General features: G+C 30.6%; 1 protein-coding gene across 1 annotated transcript; it reads left to right on the top strand.

Annotated features, from left to right (window-relative positions):
• The first annotated feature begins 15,481 nt into the window (after positions 1 to 15,481).
• On the top strand, positions 15,482 to 17,538 carry LOC149553095 (methylthioribose-1-phosphate isomerase-like). Its single transcript, XM_089790285.1, has 6 exons — positions 15,482 to 15,649; positions 15,777 to 15,919; positions 16,011 to 16,112; positions 16,739 to 16,881; positions 17,044 to 17,312; positions 17,470 to 17,538. Exons 1-6 carry the CDS (start codon positions 15,482 to 15,484, stop codon positions 17,536 to 17,538), a joined length of 894 nt encoding a protein of 297 aa, XP_089646411.1.
• Positions 17,539 to 23,786: the final 6,248 nt, after the last annotated feature.

The following is a 23,786-nucleotide window of genomic DNA, read 5'->3' on the forward strand; positions in this document are numbered from 1 at the left end:
GGGTATGTTGTCTATTCTCTTGCATGTGGATTTTAATTCTGTATTTATTTCAGATTTATTATGGGTTATGTGGAAACGGTTATATTCTTTATTGCCAAGTTTCCTTACACAAGTTTCCTAGGATGGATAGTATAATATACTGTTTGAGTGGAGAAAAATATTTTACAAATTTTGATTTGAAAAGGGGATATCATGAGATTTGATATGGAGAAGGAGATAAATGGAAAAATTATTTTACGACTAATGAAGGTTTGTATGAGTGATTAGTTATGCCTTTTGGTTTAACTAATGCACCTAGTACTTTCATGAATCTAATGAATGAGGTTTTGAAGAAATTCCTGGGTTAGATTGTAATTTAATAACTTGATAAATATATTGATATTCTTTAAGGACAAGGAAGAAAAAAATGAATATATCGGACAAGTGTTACTGAGATTGAAGGAAGATAAGTTGTTAATTAATCTAAAGATGTTTTCATTCATGAAGAAAGAGATTGTATATCTTGATTTTATAATTTATTTTGATGGTTTGAAGATGGATCCTAAAAAGGTAAGGTTATCCTTGATTGACCTACACCTGAGAATGTTGTAGAAGTTAGATTATTTCATGGATTGGAAAGTTTCTATAGGAAGTTCATTAAAAAATTTAGTTCAATATGAAATACAATGATAGAGACTATAAGAGGAGATAAAAGGAATTTCAAATCAACACATTCAATGCATAAGAATTTTGAAATATTTAAATAAAAGGTCGAAGAATTACCTACACTTTATTTTCATAATTTTAGTTTGGTTTTTTGGGTTGATTGTGATGCTAGTGGAAGTCATATTGGAGCTATTTTGAGTCAAGAAGGAAGACCTGTAGTTTTTTATAATAAGAATTTGAATGGTACTAAATAAAGGAATTAAATTTATGATCAAGAATTCCATGCCATTGTTCAAGATTTGAAGAAATGGAGACATTATTTTATGCCTAAATATTTTATGTTATACATTGACCATAAATCTTTGCAATATTTGGGAAGCCAAAATAAGTTTAATTAGAGACACATGAAGTGGGTAGAGCATTTGCAAAATGTATTGTTTGTGTTAAAACATTAGAGTGGATAGTCAAAAAAAATTATAATGGTTTGAGAAGAAAGAGGAATATGCCACTAGAAATGAGAATTGAGATATATGTGGTTTTGATGATTTGAAACATTTGTATGAAACTTGTCCTAATTTTGAAAAACCTTTGAAGGATTTTAAGAATCAAATGATATGTGAATAAGATAAGAAGATTGATTATCTTATTCAAAAACATATGTTATTTAATGGAATTTAGTTACACATCCTTAGATGATCTATGAGGGATATGATCATGAAGGAAAAACATATTGGAGGATTTTCTAGACATTTTTGGATCGACAAAATAGTGAAGATGATCTTTGGCAAATATTACTAGCCTCAAATATACAAGAATTTTTAGAAGATGGTTAAGAGTTGTAAAAATTTCAAACAAAAAAGGGAAGTAATCAGAATTTGTGTTTGTATTCATCATTTCATGCACCAAAAAAATCTCAAGAAGATATCAGTATGGACTTTATGCCTAGCTTAACTAGAACTCTAGGAGGAAATGATTCTATTCTGGTAGTGATTGAAAACTTTTTTTAATGGCTAATTTTATACCTTGTAATAAGATATCTAATGTCATACATGTGGCTAAATTAATCTTTAAGGAAGTGGTGAGATTGCATATGTTTCTTAAAACTATTGTTTCAGATATAGATACTAAGTTTACTAGCTATTTCTGTAGAACACTTTGGAAGAAATTGGATAATCATCTCAATTTTTTTTCTACATTTCATCCATAGATAGATTGACAAAATTAAGTTGTGAATAAGAGTTTGTGTAACTTACTCAGGTGCCTGGTTCAAGGTAAGCCTACCAATTGGGATTTGATTTTAGCACAAGAAGAGTTTTCATATAATGCTTCTATGAATAAGAGTACTCAAAAGACACCAATTTCAGCTAGTGCATGGAGTGCATCTTAAAGGAAATATAGAGTTAAGAGATTTGAATTCTAAGATGTAGAGAAGTGCTAAAGAAGAGGAATTTTTGGATTTCATGAAAAATTTACATGAAGTAAAGAACAATCTAGAGACTAGTAGTCAAGATTATAAATAGAGGGAAAATAAAGGGAGAAGACAAATATTTTGAGGTTGGAGATAAGGTTATGGTTCACTGAAAGAAGAAAAAATTCTTATTTAGTACCTATTCTAAGATGAAAATGAAAAAGTTTTTTCCTTGTAAGATTTTGAGGAAGTTTGATTGTGGAAATAATTTTTAAGTTGAATTACCAAAAGATATAGTTATTTCACCAATATTCAATATTGTAGACATCTTTCAATATTTTGAATGAGATGGAGAATTAAAAGAATAACCTATATTATCTAAAGAGGAAGACTGACATCATTGAGAAAATTTTGAATAGCACAGTAAGTAAGATCACTAGAGGAAAATAGTACATGGAGTACCTTTCTTAATGGAAAGATAAACTAGTTGAAGGTAGATCATGGATAGCACAAGATGAGTTGGATATTTATGATTTAGGTTAGAGTATCATGGTTTCTTGATGTGGAAATTAATTCTATACTTACCCTAGGTGTCTGATTCGGGAGTATCTTGCTTCAATGATAAATCTTGCATCAACCAAAAACATTGCTTGTATTTTGTAACAATTTTTTGATTCAAGGAGTATTCATTCCTTTTCATGGTTTCAAGTTGTGCAAAATTGGGATATTATTGTGGATCCATTTGTGACCCTTACCCTAAGTGTGAAAAATCCAATGTTCATTATGCTTGGAGTTACATGCCTCTTTCTTTGCTCACTTTTCATTGTGTGTTTCATGCAATACACTATGGAAATTCTTTTAGTGCAATTTCCTATGATGATGTGGTATGTTTGAAAGTATAATTTGTCATGTAATTTGTCTAATCAATCAGAGAATCTCTTGGTTCTTGCTACTAAATATCTATTTTCTTTTATGTGTACTCTTTACAAGATAATAGGAGACTAGATTCCCTTCCTTCCCCCACTAGCCTTGCATAAACTCTTTTAAGAGTTGATTTACATTAATATTGTATATGACTTGAGCTAGTACATATCAAGAATTTACACATCATTAGGATCCCTACATAGGTATCCTTTAGTGTTTCTAGCTAGAAACCTAATGTATTGAATGCACTTTTTGGTATATGTAAGCCTTGGATGCCTCTATCTTCTTTTATTATGGTTGGGACATTATCTCAATGAGCATAGCAAGGTGGGCCTAAGATTTCCACATGGTTTGGAGATTTTTCCACCTGCTCCATGGATGGGTATTGAAGAACAAGGACAACTATCCTATTAATACAAGTTATTATCAACTTTCCCTCCATCTTGTTCTCTTGACTTCACTTTTGTACTTATGATGCATATTTTTATTTTACTTTTATTCCATCATGTAATTTCTCTTGAAAGATTGATTATAACTTTCAATTATAATGATAGATGACATAGATGATTTACTTTTATGTATTTCCTTTGTAATCAAGTGGATGATTCCTAGATGCTTAACATTTATTTTATGTCCTACAGTAGTCTCGACACACCCTCTCTTTTTTAGAGCATCTTACCATGATTACCTATTTAGATCTATATTTGATTCCTTTAAGTGGCATAAAAAATGGATATGTATTAATATGGTTTTAGGTTTATCATGTTGTAGATCTTGTCAAAAAAACTTGGAGAATTTTAAATAGAGTCAATAAAAGCCTAGATGCAAAAATTATGGCTTCCAAAGTGAAGGACATTTTATGCTGATTATAAAATCCCATTTGACAAAAAGTTTTGAAGTGCATATTGTCATTTGGAAACTACATATAAGAGAACTAGTATTCCTTGTATGATATTCCATATATTTGTAATTTTTCACACAAAGGTCACTTTTGTTCATTTCTAAAAGCGCAAATTGATGTTTTAGATATTCTTTTGAGATTGATACCTTCCCAATCCAAAACAAATCAACTATCAATAAATTTTGGGATAGTTGGATTAGTTTTCTTATTATCAATTGCATTTTAAACTAAAAATAAACTTGAATGACTAATCATATAAGAAATTATACTTAGACATTAAAATAAACATTGTATCATAGGAAAATATGTTTAGAGTGAATCTTGTACATTAATCACCTAGATGAAAATTGAGTATGTTTGAGAGTAATGGTAGACTTGATAATATTTGGCTTGTTAGTTTAGTATCTCCCTTGAGATTGTTATATATGAAGTATGAATTTTTTTAAGCTTTGTTTTACAAAAAAAAAATTATACTAGTGTATTCTTAATTCTTGTTTCCAAGGATTATAAGGTGGGGCATTCTAGATGTGCCAAAATATAGAGGTAATCTAAACAATGAGGAGTTTCTAGATTAGATTTCAACCTTAGATAATTTTTTTGAGAGTGAAGGTATTCTTGAAGATCATAGGGTTAAGATTAAAAAGACCAAACTAAAGGGTCATGAACTTTTATAGTGATACTATGAATAATTAGAATGAATGAGGAAGGCATATCTAAAATTGGTTCATGAGAAAGATAGTAGAAAACTTGTAAGGTAAATTATCACTTAAGGATTAAGAAATCTATATGTTTAAGAAACTTCATCAAGGGATGAAGTAGAATTAAATGGATATGAAGTCATATACTAAGGTGATGTATAAGTTGAACATAAGATCTGATCATAATGAGATTGAAGTAGAAGAAGTCTATAAGTACCTTACACTATTAATTTTTGCAAAATATGTGACTAAAACTTATAGTCACACCACTAAAACTTTTAGTCATGTTACTAAAACTAGTCATATTCTACTATTTCTTTGCAATTTACAACTATATGTGACTAAATAAGTGACTAATTTGATCAACAAGTAAAATCACAAGATTAATTGAATAGAGTGACTAAATATACTACCAAACATATGACTAAATAAGTGTCTAGATAAGTAATCACCTACAATTAGTCACTAAAGAACAAACTACTAAATAAACTAACAAATAAATGACTAAATAAGTGACTAAATCAATGGACTAGGTTTATTTTATTTTCTATAACTCATTCATGGCCCTTGGATCTTCTCTTTCTCATACTAATCATGGTTTCACTTTAAATCTACTAGGATACACAAAACTTTCCTAAATGGCTTGAGAGATTTTATTTACCATTTTAAGAGATGTAGCCTCATTAAAAAATGAAAGGAGTCACTATGCATTAATTAATTCTAGATGGCATTATTTTTAAAATGGTTTAATTATTGTCTTCCTTTATTTTGTGCATGTTCGATAATGTTTAACTAGAAAAATAAATGCTTGTTTGTTTGGTAAGTTAAATTTTGATCACTTTATAATGGATAACTATCAACAATTCTATGATAGATATATTTAAGATATCTATACTAGTAATTAATCTCTTTTAGTATATATATCTTTTGTAGAAATATGATTTTTAGTCTATTTTTTAAATTGAGAATTCCTAATTGATGTGCAAATATGAAATCTCAAATCTTCCATGTGCCTATTTCTAATAAAGAGATAATTTCAAGGGAAGTCATATGATAACCCCAACATTGTGATTGGTGCGAATAATTAAATTTTATTTTAACTTTTTTGTGATATTTCTTTTTTTATAATTTAAACTTATTAACCCATCACTAGTACATTTGCACCCATTTTTCTACCAAACTTTTTGATGAAAGCTATGAATCCTCTTTAATTTTTGTTTTCATTCCTACGTTGCTCACACAAAAAAAATCCTACTTTGGTTGAAATTTCAATCAACATCAATTTTCCCAACCCAGGTTGGTCAAAATTTCAACCAAAGCGGGTCATAATTTTTTTTTGACTAACCAAGTTTAGATGAAGTCGATGCAAAAGAATAGAAACACATAATATTTCTATGCACATTTTCTAAACTTTGGTGAGTGATATTAGATTAGCATTTCCCTAGATAGGGTTTGGCCATGAACAAGTTTTAAGCCATGAATCATGTGTAATTGTTTTCTTGCAGGTGGTCATGAATCATGTAGGTATTCCTCTACTTATTTCCTTAATGTTCTTAATATTGTAATTCTTATTATTCTAGACATGCACTCTACAAGAAAAATTATTAGGTAGAGGCTCTTATGGAATGAACAAATCATAACTTAATGCGAAGGATTGGTTCACAGTTCATTTTAGGATTTGGGTGTTTGTAAATTGATTATTATAGGTTTTACTAGGTGATATTGAAAAGTGGGTCCTTTGTCTTAAAGGAGAAATTTTGTGTTTTTAGGGCACATGACTCTTACTAACCTAATTAAGCACTCATCAGCCATCAAACATCATTATTCAACATAAAACAAGTGAGGCTTTGATATGGGCTTATTGGATAAGATATACATGGTTGGGAGACAAGGAGCTCTTTTTATACTTTTAAACAAGGGAGAGAAAAGTTATTTTTCTCTTAAACAAACCTGGTCCTATTTTGTCTACCAACACTTGGATTGATAGATAGATTATGTGAGTTTTTATTTGATATCACTTTCTAATTTATGATTTCCTTCAGTAATCTTTAAAGGTCAAATTCTACAGTAACAACAATATCCATGTCTAAAGTAACTTACTTTTATATTGTACATCAAGAGCACTAGATATCACATAAAAATGCATCCTAGTTCCTATAGTTTTATTAGCTCATAGCTCATAGCTCATAGTTTTTAGTTAGTTTGTAGTGTTTATTGGGTGTAGTATATTCTTCACACTATCATTTATCTTTGGAAAGGCCAAACAAAGATAGAAGACCATGATTGTCACCCTTATTAGGTCAGTGTTTCCTTCAAGGCTATTTCTCATGATACCTTCATATATCATATTCTTAACTATCACATGTCAAATATCCTTATTCTATTGTATAATTATTTGACCTATAAGTGAAACACTCTTTATGGTTTGTAATATGTTCTTATGGTGATTATCTAGAGGTTCGACAATCTCTACTATTACTAGGACATTCATCACATGCTTTTTGCCTGAGTCTTGATATTTTCACCCTAAAATTGTCCTTAGAAGATTTCACTCAACTTCATTATAACAAACCTAACTTGTAGGTACTAAAAAAAAACTCTTGCTTATATTAGCATTTAGTCATATACTATGCACTCTCAATGGCACCACTACTTGTAAGTCTGCCACATCCCTTAAACATGATCTGCCACTATCACAAATCTTCTTTTCAATGAGATATTTTACCTTGTCAAAGCTCATACAAAACCTTAGTAGGTTGTTATCTACTTATTTAATGATCTCCTTCACTAACACTCAATCATAGTGCTTGCCACTATTGTACATCAATGCATCATATTACAAAATTCTGTCACTTATTTTTCTATATCATTTCATGGTATTAAAAGCATAATTACTACTCCTTACAAATTTTGTGCACTAGTACTAATTAGATGGTCATCATTATCATCAATTGATAATCTTTTCCACCTTTATGATTGTTTGGCCCTATTGGTCAAGCTTTTGTTGATATGACTATCATGTAATGATCCTCTCTACTTTTGATTATTTGGCATGTAGGTGATCCTCATTTTGAGATATGATTGTCATAAACATTTTTTTTATGTTTCCCTCCAAATTTTTGCTACTCTAGCATTCACAAATTAGTGTTTTGGAATGCTATTCACTTGATCCACTTGTTCTCAAGAAAATTTGTTTCTTAGCTGTGACCTTGATTGAAAAAAATTACGGGGCTCTTAAATTTTGCTAATAGCTTTGAATCTTTATTCCTTTCACCTCCATCACTCCTCACTTACATTGATGCAGGAGCATGGGAGTCAAATGCAGGAGAATCATGCATCATACATGATGCTTTCTATTTGTATTATGCTCTAGCAGTCCTTCACAACTTCCTATTGACTACTCCCTTATAGTGGTTTTACCTTTGATAGTCTTCCCAATGAGCCACTTAAAGACTACATATGGTTATTAAGAACAATGCTGCCATCTTTTCTTGTCATTCATGTCTACCACTTTAAATAACTACCTTGATGCCTCACTGGCCATTGCCCTTTACATGCTACTACGTCATTGATTTGGATTAAAGTTAATTCATACTATTAACATACCTTCAACACTATCATAGTAGTGTTGTTATCATTTGTTCATCATTGTTATTTATACATCCCTTTTACAACCTTTGCATGCTCACCATACCAATCTCCAATACTATTAGAAGGACCTCATAGGTCTATCACATCATGAAAATTCCCTTTAAGCTCATAGAAAGATTTGAGACCTCAGTCTTCTTAGTGCATCTTTTTCTATTACATAATAGACCTCTCTATTTTTTCATGTCCTCATAATGGTGTCCTCCATGACTGCTCTAATAGATACCTCTACTTTGTCTTGCATATGCGAGTCCACTACTCTTAATTTCAATAGCAATGTCTTTCTTTTAGGATTACTAATTAATGTTCCATCATTTTAAAGTGTTATATTTGATTGCAACAATAAAAGATAATATGTGAATATCCTCATTGTGACAGTCTTGCATCCTTTAATTGTTTTTTATTTTACCTTCTAAGATCTTCAAGATCTATTTCTACTCACTATGCATTAACATCTTTTAGATACTCATTTCATGATTCATGACTTTAAAATCCATACCACATTTAGTTTGATAAGAATGTTGTCTCTTAACATTATAGTATTATACTTAACAATCAAACCATCCAAAACTTTTGATCAATATAATAATGACATATTTTATTTTCAAGAAGCATTGTCACCTAAACATTACCACATTTGCAAAGAAAGGGGTATCTACTAGAGTCTCTAGTTTGAGAAGATTGGGCATTTGAAGATGCCTAAGAAGATCTACTAGAGTCTCCAATTTGAGAAGGTTGGGCATTTTCCAAGGCACTAAGGTCCAAGTTGGGAAAAATAGAGAGATGACAATGAGGACATTTTATGCTAAGGCACATCCATCGATCAATACATTCAACATGGAAGTTATGTGCATAGGGTAGCCCACAAACCTATAATTAGAGAGGTTACTTATTATTAAAACACAACTAGGTGTTAAATATATGAACCAAGTTTTCCTTAACAAAGTGTGACACAATTATTTATAAAAATCTTAAACTGCATACCTCATTTCCTACATGGAACTCCTCAAGGTAGATGGGGCACTCACTACAATCTATAAGCACTACCTTTATGTGGAATTTTGGAAGCTTTTGAATAAGTGCTTCAACTACTTCTCTTTGCATTTTACCCATTTTTAGTAAAGAAAATGAAAAGAAATACTTGTTTAAATAAAAGAAGCTAATCAATGTATAAAAGAAAAAATAGTCATTAGGGTTATCTGACCACTAGTCTACTACATCATAGTCCTTGAAAGAATACTTGAAATGATATATAACTATGAATTTGAAGTCCATGCATTAATTGAATTAAAATTACATGTATACCCCTAACCTATATTCAAGTACTATAACAATAACTCCTTCAAACAAATGGAACTCAAGGAAACACTAAATTTTGGAAGTTCCAATTATAATCAATGGACTATAAAAAACTACTAACAATAAATAAAGTCTTACTACTATTTATATTGAGACATTTTAACAAAGTACATATTAGTGTAGCTTGATCTCCTATGGTGTTGGGAACATTTCTAGTGGTTAATTTATAATATAACAATAATTTAAGAAGTTATAAGTAGAAGAAAATTTGGAGAGGCATCTGATAACAAAAATTTTAAACTTGTCATCACGAATTTGATGAACAAAACAAATTGCTTCTGCCCATTGAATATTCTTGGTATACCAATTATTTACCTTCTATCAATAAAAACAATATTTACTTGCAAAAAATGAGTAATCTTTTTAAATAAGAGATATTAAGTGACCTAGTTTGGATAGTCATTATGTGCATTTGTGCTCCAGCAAGTCCAAGATCATGATGAACACCTTCAAGTCTAAAAAGTAATCTCATGTAGAAGGTCATTGATAATATAGCAAAAATATCCATAATGAGTAGATTGGTAGATCTAACACATAGCCTTTCAAGCTAACAATAAGGTTCCATTGCTGACACCATCATCCTTAGGTAGGTGTGTTCCCACTTATACAATTTCAAACAAACCATTACATTTTATGGAAACAATATAAGATAATAGTGACTGTCCTCATTGTGACAGTCTCATAGCCTTTAATTGTTTTGTATTTTACCTTCTAAGGTCTTCAAGATCTATTTCTACTCACTGTTCATTAATGTCTTTTAGACACTCATTCCATTCGGCAAGTCCATTTGTTCATTTTACTGTTGTTATGTATTTATGTCATCTAATCTATATTTATATATTTTCCTTGTATAATGGTCTTGTTAGTACCCCTTGCAATTGCATTAAAATTTAAAATTGTATTTTATTCTTGTATCCTAATATAAATCAAAATGATATATTAATTTACCTACACTTTCAAACTCACTCATTGATTTTTAATTCAATTTGGCTTTCATCGGACTATTGTTTCAACTTTGTTATAATGTCCACATATTATAAATTTTGAAATTACTAAATTTTCATGCACATAAGCTGTTCCTAGGGTGTGGTTTTTAAAATGTTTGCAAGGGCTAGCAACATATTGAATGCCCTATTGTTTCCTCTTTTTATTCTCATTCTTAGGTTAGGTGTGACTGGAGCTACTCTTGCCACTGTTATCTCTTAGTAAGTAAACACTTATGGTCATCAAATGTGATGATCTATATTTTTTTTTGTTATAGTTCTTTCCTCTAACATGTGAGTTTTCCTTAGAGAGAAATTTTTGAGAATGTCATATTTGATGGATCAAATTGATATTAAGGTTATGAAAGTATCTTATTGGCAATCTTGTAATATAAATCTATTGCCATTAGTAGTTCTTGTTCCTATATTAGTTAACCACCAATTAGTGTTCTTGCTCTTGCAAACATTCTTGTAGGTTCTCAAGTATGGGTGCAAGATTCTGAGGTGGCCTGAATTGATGGAGAATTCATGGAGATTAAAGTTCAGTAGGTTAAAGTTTAGATAGTTAATGGAAAGTTGGTAAGTAAGAAGTTTTATTTTGAATGACAATCTCTTTAGATTTATTTTTTAATTATTGTGACTACTTACAATCAGTTTAACAAAATCCTACCAATGGCAATAGGTTTGTAGGAAATCCAATGGCTTATGTCTAGGAATATTATTTCCACCATTTCTTTGTTGATTGTTTATGTTTTCTTTTTCGTCAATGATTAAAAATATTCTTTTTCAGAGAAGCTATGTTGCACATATTTCTTTTTAAAGACTATTTTCATTTCCTCCTAGCAATATAATCACGCTTTATGCATACTAACCTTGTTCTCCACATTTATGGTAACCATATGAGACATCAACACAACTCTTTTGGCATCAATAAATCCACTTGATGTAAGGCTTTGTTTGATATCTTGAAACTCAACTAAGCTAAGAAATCTACTCTAGTTGTATGCTTACTCTTTTCACCAAATATCCTACATTCTCTTCACTCCCAACACTACTTTTTCTAGAGTTGCTAGGTACTAGCCATCAAAATTTTCTTTAAGGCAATGAATGAGATTGAGAAAAGAGAAATGGGTCCCATGAGACTTCTTATAGTTTTGGACCATTCCAACCATTTGCAACAACCAATGGAATATCAACACTAGACAAAGAAACATTTAACTAAACACATGCAGTAAACAATAGCTAATACACTACCATCCACCATGAGAATGCAAGATCAAAATAAGAATCCTTCAAAAATGTGGCCACCCTACTTGAATAAATTAAATCATGATGATAGTGCAACCAAACTACTTAAGAAACTTGATTAATTATCCTCAAGTGTTTCATACTTTTATAGATTTTAGGAATAATACTCATACACCAAGACTTAACTTGTGTCACTCTATAAATTCATACTTGCAAAATGTCTCATTGATGTGACATAATACACTGAGTAGGAGGTCATGTAGAATTTCAAGCTATTTGACACCTTTGAAAGATAATCACAAATTGCATCACCAATCTGCTTTACCCAAAAGATTTTATGATTGTCATTCCAACAATGTGAACATATTGATACATTCATTAGTGAAAAATTTAAGATTTAGGAAGACCTTTAATCCTACTAAGAAGGGTTATCAAATCATTGACTTCTTTTTGGAATCTAGTATGGGGGAGTCTTTGGCCACCTTGCAATGGCAGACTTGGATGTCTTGAGCCAATTCATGTTCATATTCTTTCTACATTTCTCAGAGTGCTTGTATTAGAATCTTATGCTAACTATATGATGATAACAACATACTCATTGATGTCTAGGCATCTAAAAATCTTATAAATGAAAACCTTGTCTAGCATTACAATCATTTTAATTTGCATTTTTAATGCTCTTGCTCTCTACATCAATGTCACTTAAGGCTCATTTCATTGACTGACCCTCCCATTGTATTCCCTGTCAGAAATGCAAAACACACACTATAACATGTCTCCCTCTGGCATCTTGATCTGTGGATGGAAGGGCCAAAGAAAATGACATGATGTAATCACATCTAATTTCTAGATGTCCTTAATCGTGATGAACATGCAAGCCAACTAAAATTTAGCATCTCCAAATTAAGCATGTAGGATCCTTATCTCATTTTGCAGCTCTTCAATTACATTTGCTACATTTGACTACTGATAATGAGACAAAGCTAATTGTACACCCTCTACTATGATGGCTTCCAATTCTGTCTTACCCCCAATCATGTATTGAACTACCATTACTATAAAATAATCTAGTAGAAGGAACTAGAGAAGTTTTATTCTAATAGTAATATTTAGGAGGTATTGTGCAATATGGAGATATCATCCCTTCAATTGTAGCTTTGGAGTAATGCTCTCACATCAATGTTTTGCAAGACTACTTTTATAAATAGCAACGCTAAAGTAGCTGGTTCTTAAAAAGTGAAATTACCAAAATTTTATTGTAAAGATGATGTTCTAACTAGTGTACACCTTGTGTTTCTATTTCTTAAGCATCACCTTTCATGTTAGGAAATTTGTGGTTTTTATCATCTTCTTTGGTCATATGTTCTAGGAGGAACTTATTAACCTACATGATGTTAATTTTCAACTTGGCAGTGATCTTAGTATTTGTTGTGTGTGAATTGTAGGAAAGAGATTCTTTTTCTTTGTGTTGTAATTTTGAAATCACATTTTAGCTCTCCAGATTGTTAAATTTGATGTTACTTTTTCATTCTTTTTAAACTTCATTTTTCTTTAGGGAATATTTTTCCAACTCTAAAAGGACCCACATGGCATTTAGGTTTTATCTTCTATTTCACTTTGTTTTACATTTAGTACCATATACTACATCTATTAGTCTTATTTTCTTGATTTTGTACATTGATGACTGGTAGAGGTGATTTTCTCAGATGAATCTATATAATTCATTTGTATAAAATCCATCTTTGTTGATCAAAGAGGGAACTAGTAACTAGTTTATTTTTTATGTAGAGCCCTCAATTATCACCCTAAGAAGATTAATTCAAGTTGAGGATTCAACAAGAAACTTGGAATCCACTCAAGGAGTTAACCTTACTCAAGAATCAAATGAAGTTCTCCAACTTTATAAGTTACTTCCATACACCATTCTTATGAATTCACTTCCTACTTCATTGCCACCATCTCTTATTACATCAATTTCCTCCTAGGTCACCTCGTGTACCTAGCACCTCCACCATATCAAAATCCAAATTAGGCTTCTCTCACTGACCCTGGCACCATGGATCATCTTATCATGGCCTATCCACCATGATCCAACACTCTACCAACTCCCAACAACTCACCTCACACCATTTTCCACTTTAACCCTTCTAGGCATGTCTAGTAGCCTTTCATAACTTGAAACCAACATACTTCTCCCATATTCTCCAAAAAAACCAAAAATATTTTTATACTTTCAGGTACCCTTTTAAATTTTTTTAAATAACTAAAAACTTTAGGCTCTCACCATTTGATTGGTGAACACTTCCTTCATAACCTACCCCTTCAACTAGTCATAATTAGCCCTTGCCCAAAGAAGGAACTCAACACCTCACTTAACTCTAGGACTCCCAAGTGTGAAATAGACTTCATAGACCTTCTAAAACATAATATTTCCAATCTTCCAAGGTTTCATCACTCAGCATATTCTCGAATCAACAAACCCTTATTTCTAGGGTCAATAATGTAGGTTTTTTTAATGATACCTCCCTTCCCTGCAACACATAGATCCAATAAATATTCTAACACCTCTAACTACCTTATTATAGACATAATCACCCATAAAACATACCCTTCCTTCATTGGGATCCATCTAACCAATTGTTGTTGCTATGTAGGGTCCAAAAACTAGACTTTAACAGGTCTTTTCCCTATTCCCCGTCGACTGGCGCCCTTCCCTACAATCAAAGTCACATCTTATATACATAATATATCATTGGAATCTCCCACCAAACCATAGTTTGCATAGTGGTGGGAGTACCTCACATTTCAAGGAGATTTCAAAACTTTTATTGCTGACTGTACCGTATAACTAGTGATTGTTCCTACACTAGTCAAGTTCTTGTTATTGCCAATCAACAAAACAGTGAAATTTTTAAGTAAGGAATTAAAAAAAAATGCTAGGGAATGTTCCTAGATCATATTCAAGAAGAGATAACAATAAATAAAATTCAAACAAGTCATTGTTATTAGACTATACCCACGGAACATTGAGTTCCAAAATTGTAGAGAATTTCATTTTTCATTGATTGAAACTATTACAACCATGTGCCATTACACATCAACCTTGATCTTTTTTCACTCAGATGAAATCACCCCTAAAAGAACCTCTACACTCCAAGAAACCAATGCCAACCTCTAACTAACTCCCCTAATCGTCTACAACAGTCAAAACTGACTATGCACTAATATAAAATACTTAGAGATTTGTTGCCAAGTTGACAAGAAAGTTGTCAACTTGACAACCTAAACATATGATGCCAAAAAAAATATGTCTAAAGGTTTTAATGATAACCTTTATCACCCTATAACCTTTACTAACCCAACTAACCCCATTAAGCCCATTTTAGGCCATTTTGCCATTGTAGGCAATTTACAATATTATGCATTCTTAGTGCTTGTAGCAACATTTAAAGGCTTGATTAGCCTTATTACATCTATTAAGACTCTTATAGGTCAATTCCATTAACACATAACCTAGGATCAACCCAAACCCATTCCTAGTTACCCCTAGGTACCTTTTAGACTCAATAATGCCATTAAGGCTTAAGTTAAAGCTTTGATTACAGTATGATGAATCTATGATCAAAACAATATCACATGTCCATGATTAATCTCATTACATGTTTTAATGACCTTAGAAGGCCATTTGTCTTCCAACCCTGCCAAGGACCCATTAGTGACCTTAGTGCACTTCATGAGTCCTGCTTGTGACCTTGGTGCTCTTGCACCAATTTTTAATGTAGAAACTAATGGCTATGATAGATCAATAGAGGACTTGGTGGGGAATATGAAGAAGGCAATTTGAGTTAGTAATAATATGAAGTATTTTTGAGGTCTAATCATCTATGTATACTTAGGTCAAATCATTTTGTATAAATATACTTCTAAATTTCTAATGGCATTTTTAAATTTCTTGAGTATAGGCCTATATTGAAGTTATTGAAGGAATGTTGATAGATGATATTAATTCTAACAAAAAAATTGGTTTAGATGGGGCTAAATTTATTCTATGCCAGACCAACAAAACTTTGAACCTTAATGTTTTGACTCATTATAACACTGGAAGGTGTGACAAAACTTCAATAATATATTTGATGTATGCATTTCTTTGTGAAATCTACATGATTCTAACATAACTTAGTGATGTGTTTGGCTAGTCTTGCAACTTTTGGATATGGTACTACTCTTGGTGTGATTCATGCACTTTATTTTGAGGGACTGTTAGAGAGTGCTTTTTGCACAGAGACGAGTCCATTCAACCAGGTATTGTAGATGGTTCTTTGTTAATTTCTATGATCGAACTCTATATTTTAGTCTATAAGAATTCACTTCATGTCAAAAATCTTCACAAAAATTATTTAGCGTTGTTTATATCTAGATTTTAATAATTAATGTAACTTGAAAAATTATCATAAATAATTTTGACTTGAAAAGTTATCATAGATTATTTCAATTTAAAAATCGATCTACTTTAGCATATGTAGTGATCTCCACCTACTAATTGATTGTTCTTTTGATGTCAATAGATAGTTCTCATTACTATTTGATCAAGCGTCTTCTTTAAACATAGAGAGTGTATTAATGGTTGACAATTTCATAGGCTTACTAATTATTGAAGAGATTAGGTGGAAATTTTCACAATATTTTATTTCAGCTAGTCCTACTTGTGCTACTATTTTTGGTTTTTGAAAGAAACCTAAGTTTTTTATTAGCATTTTTCCCAAGAAACTTCCCTGTTGTATCCCTCAAAGTTGATGAAACATGAAAAGTGTTGAACATTTTCATCCAACTCTGCATTTTATTGAAATTCCATATCTAAACAAATTTATCACATATGATTTCAATATCAAGATTTATATTGACTTGAACATTTTTTGCATTTATTTCAAGGATCAAGTCTCACCACATATGAATTAGTCCATGATCACATACTTGCAGTCCTTATAGAAGATTTTGTAGTAGTGGCATTGCAAAAGTTAGGTCATGCAGATGCTATAGTTGTAGGAGCAGATAGGATTGTAGCAAATGGTATGTAGAATTACTATTAATATCCTACAATTTCTTTTCTATGATATTTGAAATTTATGTTCATCAAATTAAATCTTATTAGATGATTGGTTGACATAATTTTGCCAATAACATTTGTTGTTGTATGTTAAGGCTTGCTAAGTTGGTATTATATTTTCATAGGTGACATAGAAAATAAAGTAGGGACATCTAATTTGACACTCTCAGCTTTTCACCATCATATCCTATTTTATGTAGCTACTCCTCTGACCTTAGTGGGTCTCTCAATTTCCTCTATTGAGTATATAATAATTGAAGAGAGGTCACCAAAAGAACTAACTCATACTCTTGGTGGCCAAGGTCAACAAGTAGCTCCATCTGGGATTTTTGTTTGGAACCTCAATATTCATATTAACACTATAAATCTTATCTCAACCATTATAACTGAAAAGGTGCATTATCATATCTACTCTTTTGTGAATAAACTAGCATTTCAAAAAAGAATACAATTTGATCTCAAACTTGGTTTTCTTCATTTCATATATTGTACAAGTGCAACCATGATATATATTTTGGCATATAATATTTAAAATGTGTTGTGTAAAATAGGGCATCATTACAAAGAAGGATCCAACTTCAATATTTAATGTGAAGGAGTTCATAGAGAGTGTTTCTTAAGGAGTAGACAAAGAATACATTGGACAAGTGCAACTATGATTTCCATAACAATTTAAAGAAATTGAAGTACTCTTCAGTCATTAAATTCTAAAAAAGAGCAAAATGACTGCACAAGTAAACTTCAAAAGTAGTTATTCCAATTTTGAAGTTCTTGTGGGATAGAATGAATAATTCTCATATAGTGGTGTTCAGTTTAGGATACTTTTCTTTTTCAACTTATGTACTATACTATAATGTACTTTGAAAATTGACTGTCATGAATATGAAATTCCTCTGTTACTTTGATTATATAATATATCATTATTCATAGTTGAAAAAATTTCTTCAACTTTGGCAATATCAAGAGTACATAATAAGGCATGTTACACTTCAATAGTTCTATTTTTTCTTACATTCTTAGATGCTTTCATTTCAAATAATACATGTTCATGCTATATGTTTATGTTCTTCTTTGTTCCATGCTATATCAAGCAATTTTTTCTTATCCAAGCCATTTAATTTGCAACCTTTTAAATCTCTGCAAAGAAAAAGTTGGAGCAGGAGAATTTTTCTTCTCAAAGGTGTCCTCTAATTGTAAAGTGGATGCTTTAGAATCAAAGGACACCTTTGAGAAGAAAAATTCTCTTGCTCCAACTTTGTCTTTGTAGAGGTTTAAAAGGTTGTAAATTAAATTACTTGGATAAGAAATAATTGCTTGATACAACATTAAAAATTTCAACCAAACTTTGGTGGAAATGTCGACCAATTCTTGATAGTTTTCTACCAAGAATTGGTCAAAATTTCCACCAATTATTTAAAAAATTGACCAAACATTGGCAGAAATTTTGACCAATTCTTGATAGTTTTCTACCAATAATTGGTCAAAATTTCCACCAATTATATAAAAAAATTCGACCAAACATTGGTGGAAATTTTGGCCAATTCTTGATAGTTTTCTACCAAGACTTGATCGAAATTTCCACCAATTATTTAAAAAAATTGACCAAACATGGGTGGAAATTTCAACCAATTCTTGATAGTTTTCTACCAAGACTTGGTCAAGATTTCCACCAATTATTTAAAAAAATTGACCAAACATGGGCAGAAATTTTGACCAATTCTTCATAGTTTTCTACTAAGAATTGCTTGAAATTTCCACCAATTCAAAAAAAAGTTGACCAAACAATGGTGGAAATTTTGACCAACAATGACAAATCAGAGCTAGCAAAAATTAAAAAATTTTGATGAATGTATTGGTTGAAATTTCGATGAGAAAAATTACCACGAACTACTTGATCAAAATTTAGACTAACCTCCATCGAAATTTCAACCAAAATTCATCGAAAATTAAGTTCAAATTTACTAGTGCATATTTCATGCATGTGGTTCATACAACTGATATCTAATAAAAAATAATATAACACTTAGATCTCTTTCTTTTAGTAAATAATTATAGAAGTGAAATAATCAAAATAGCTTCCTCAATAATAATAAAAATCATAAAATGAAATTCAAATCTACATAAAAAATTACCTATAAAACACAAACCATCAGTAACAAAAAAAACCCTTCCTCATTGATGTAACTGAGAGGTTTATTATGGGATCTTTTTTTCCCTAAACTAACCTATAAAATTTTTATCCTACTTGCTAGCTTCTCCCACCAAAAACTTGTAATTCCATAGTGTCATTTCTGACTTCAAGCACCAAAAAACCCTTTGTTGTTACATGAAAATGTTGCCTCCTCTATGTGTGTGTAATTGGTTGTGTTTGAACCATAAATTAAAATCCAAGTTCTACTAAATCAAACATTGGATTGCTTCATGATGACCATGCCATAATGAAATCCAAATTCTATTATCATCATCTCAAATTTATGTAACACCATGAAATATTGACCAAACTACTCCCAATAATCAAACAAATGTACAATCTCATATTCCTTAAATTTTCTATGGCTTCTAGAGCAAGTAATATTCAACATATATATTCTAATTCTTGCCAAAAATCCATTTGGTATATTCTAGATACTTAAGTATTTGATATTTCCTATAAAAGCATTTGATTTTATTGTGTAAATTTTTATACCAGCAGTCCCAAATGCAAAACATATAGGGATCACTTTCTCATGCACAATCTAATTATTTTCTTCATTATAATTGAATTGAATCAATATGAATTCTTCACTTTGAAATACTCCATGAATTCCTAAGAAATCTCTATAAAAATCAAATGGAAAAGAAGGAAAACCACACTCAAGAATCACCATGGTTGTGGCCATCAACATATTATTTTCCATAGCACTTGGCAACTTTACTAACTTGTGTTTGAAAGAATAAATCTTTTGTCACAAAACATCATCAAAGAAATCTAATTTGGAAAGGAACAATGGGTATCTCTTTTATCATTATAATAGTTTTTCTTGTAATAATATGCATAGCTCACCAAGAAAAACATTTAATGAAGAGTGCACAAAATTAGGCCAATGCATATAGCCAGAATGGACGAGGGCTAAGAAATTGGGTAGTTTCTTATACAAAACAACAATCTTGGTCATTTAATAGGAAGAATTCCCATAGCAATAAATCATCCTCAATGCACAAATTTCTACAAATAGAATTGATTTCAATTTATAATGTAGTTCATATTGCATGTTAATTAAACATAAAACCCTTATCTACATGTTGAATTCTATACAACTAGTGAACCACATTGAGCTACTCAATAGAACAAGCAAAAACTTTGGGTCATCTAAAATACCAAAAATACATGTAAAGTAAGAAATAACTAGGAGAAGTTAATGCAACTTCATAAATAAATAACAACTTAGTCTTACTTGAAGAAGGATCTTTTAGAATAGTAATTATGCCTTTCTTCTTATCTAACTTTGGAAATCAATATACTCTATCAATTCTCCTCCTCTTTTTGAGATAGTCAAAGTGTAGCTATCCCCTACATGTGTCAAATGTGACTGATATCTCTTTTTGAAAATGTAGTTGTATCTACCATAGGGTTGACGTGCCCCTAATAGGTAAAGATTCTTCTCCCCTTTGTCCAATTGCAACTCCACTACGCTACCAATATTCTCTAAATGATGGTGTTGCTTTTTAGTTCCTATAACTGATGTAGTCAAAATTCTTCAAATAATTAACATAAACATAAGAGAGAAAAAACACAAAAATAAATATTAGAACTCCAAATCCTTCTTTATTATTCTTCTAAATCCTCCCCCTCCTACAGTGAGAGAAATTACAATTTTAAATACAAATAAAAAATTACCATTTTTGGCAGTTTTTTCATAAAGCTATTTTTTTTGCCATTTTTGATAATTTTTAAAACAACTCAAAAAAAGCTGATTTTTTTCATGAAGCTTCCTAAAACTGAGATAAGATAAACTTGCAAATAATTTTCAAAATTGGAAATAATATTTTGAGGTTATTAATAAAAACCAACTTTTAAAAAACTAAGAAAAAAAGATTAAAAGCTTTTAAAAACTACTAAAAGCTCCTGCATCATTGTCCTCTCGTTGAAAGAACACAACTCCTGCAAGTTGTCTTTTGAATGTGTATAGCTTCTTTTCTAGAACTTTTCTATCCATTCTATCAAACATTGATTTTATTGACTTAGAGGAATGCAAGTTTATTCCTTCTTCTTGGTCTTCCAATTTTTTGACATTTTTTTATTCATCTTTGCATCTACCACTAGATCCCTCTTCCTCTTAATTTTCTTAATCCATATTCTACTCAATATCTTCTTAGTTTTTAAAATCCAAAATTCTATTTCTTCTATATAAACCCTTGTACCATAATCATTTGTCTTCAACAGATAATATATCAACATATTCACCATGACCACAATTAACATAATACCTCTAGGAAAATTCATATAACTCATTTAAAAAATATAAATCATCTTCATTAGAAATCTAATTTTAGACAATGATTTTTGTTTACTCATTCTAAACATAAGGCTGAAAATAACAAAAAGGACTCTTTTGTGGCTATGTTTATCTTGGCTTCTTCAATTCTTGATGTCAAAACAATCATTGGTATACTCACCATTTCATTTTTTGGATCTTCATTTATTTTTTGTGTCTCTTCTTTCCTTTTCTTCTTCTGAATAATCTTCTGAATAGGCCATGCGATCTTCTTCTTGATTAGTAGGTAACATTTTTTGCATTTTTAATTCCATTAGCTTTCTTAATTGTTGCCAACTTTCTTGTAATTTTCTTAACATTTCTTTCGACTCTAATCACCTCATCTCTTCCTCCTTCCTCTTCCTCTCTTTCTCTTTTATTTTATTTTCTTCTCTTCTCTTATGCAAATACTTCATCAATAAATCTAGTTCTTCAAACGAGTCCATTAACCTTGCTTTTGCTTTACCTTTGCCTCAACCTAGGTATCTTATCTTCTCTACCTAGTCTTCAGGAAACTAGTTCCTCTTCTCAACCAACATAAACATAAACTCAAAACCACACAACCACAAAAATCTCTTTTTTTGAGACCTTCTATGCTCTGATACCAAATGATGTAGCCAAAATTCCTCAAATAATTAACATTAACATAAGAGAGAAAAAACACAAAAATAAATATTAGAACTCCAAATTATTCTTTTTTATTCTTCTAAATCCTCCTCCTCCTGCTATGAGAGAAATTATAATTTTAAATACAATTCTAAAATTACCATTTTTGGTAGTTTTTCATAAAACTATTTTTTTGCCATTTTTGGTAATTTTTAAAACAACTTGAAAAAAGCTGATTTTTTTTGTCAAGCTTCCTAAAACTGAGATAAGATGAACTTCCGACTAACTTTCAAAATTGAAAGTGATATTTTGAGGTTATTAATAAAAGCCAACTTTCTAAAAACTAAGAAAAACATTAAAAGCTTTTAAAAACTACTAAAATATCCTGCTTAGAAAGCCACTAAAAGCTCTTGCATCAATAACTTCCATTTATTTGTATTAATCACTTTATATAATTAGTTTCAAGAATGTAATTCAATAGTCCATGTGGTGATGGATACCGATTAGTTTGGTAATGGAAAAATGGATTGTGACATCCTTTCCCACTAAGAAAATGCATCGTCTTAATGCAAAGATACATAAGAAATAGAAATCATACCCAAAGATATTCAAGAACTCAAATTAATAGGATCAAATTCTAATAATCATTAGTCACAATAATGCATACAATCACATTCGATTAAATCAAAATGTTGACTTTCATCTACTCTAATAAGGTCCACTTTTCATTCCCTTAAATGAAATCTATATTCCATTTGAATACATTACAATAAATTTTACAAATAACATCATGGGAAAAATCCTTTTAAGATGATATTAACACATCTTTTATATAAGCACATGTATAAGTAATCATTTCAAGATCATTTTCTACATGTGAGTGTGTGAATTCCATTACCATTCTACTATTTTACGAGGTTAGGCTACCTCTATCTGACAATAGTTCCCCTTTCAAATGATGTGTCATTCCTGCTGTTGCATAATAGGAACAACACCAAATATCAGTCCATCATATATCATAAATCAATCAATTTTCTAATGAAATACTAAATTAAATACTTTCTTGTTTGAATGATTCCCAAAATTAAGTAACACATTACCTTAAAATCACATGATATCACACACATACCTATTCTTACTTATCATAGCTTTGGCATCACCTAAATTTGACCTTGCTAGTAGGTACTTCATATCCACATCCTACCATACTTATACATATATGCTCTCAATATCTTTATCTCACCCATAATGTCAATAGCTAAAGAAGATAATTTTTTTTTTATAAATGTCGAGTCAATATTTTCCTTTAACTCATCTTTTAATCAAACCTTGATCATAAGTAACAAAAATAATCAACTATACATACCATCTACATGCGATGCTTGCTAAGGGAGTAAGTGCCCACATCAATAATTCAATGTCCATGAAACATAATTAAGTAATGTAATCATGTGACATCAATTCAAGATCATTTAAATCATCATGAAACATACACATGCTTGCAAAATTTGACATACAATGTAATTATATTATAATGCATCATGTAGTTCCAAAATTACTAGCATATATTTATCCAAAATAATAGAAAAATAATGAAAAAATGTCACACAAGCAAATGTGTCGAGTAACATTGACCCAATTTCTACATCAATAGATAATTCAACCAAATCCCAAATACACATGTTGGCCAAAGGGTCTAAGTTGGGTGCATAGAAGCTAAGTCTATGCCAAACAACATATTGACTAGG

Source organism: Cupressus sempervirens, chromosome 6 (genome assembly GCF_028749045.1).
Source record: "Cupressus sempervirens isolate cs-2001-9-10 chromosome 6, ASM2874904v1, whole genome shotgun sequence".
Taxonomy (NCBI): Eukaryota; Viridiplantae; Streptophyta; class Pinopsida; order Cupressales; family Cupressaceae; genus Cupressus; species Cupressus sempervirens.

What these genes read in the sequence shown, in the direction of transcription:
- LOC149553095 (XM_089790285.1), top strand. Translation starts at nt 15,482, where the DNA reads ATGACCTTAGAAGGCCATTTGTCTTCCAACCCTGCCAAGGACCCATTA. An exon ending in TGGTGGGGAATATGAAGAAG is followed by an intron (nt 15,650 to 15,776) that starts GCAATTTGAGTT and finishes TCTTGAGTATAG; the next exon opens with GCCTATATTGAAGTTATTGA. An exon ending in ACAGAGACGAGTCCATTCAA is followed by an intron (nt 16,113 to 16,738) that starts CCAGGTATTGTA and finishes TTTGCATTTATT; the next exon opens with TCAAGGATCAAGTCTCACCA.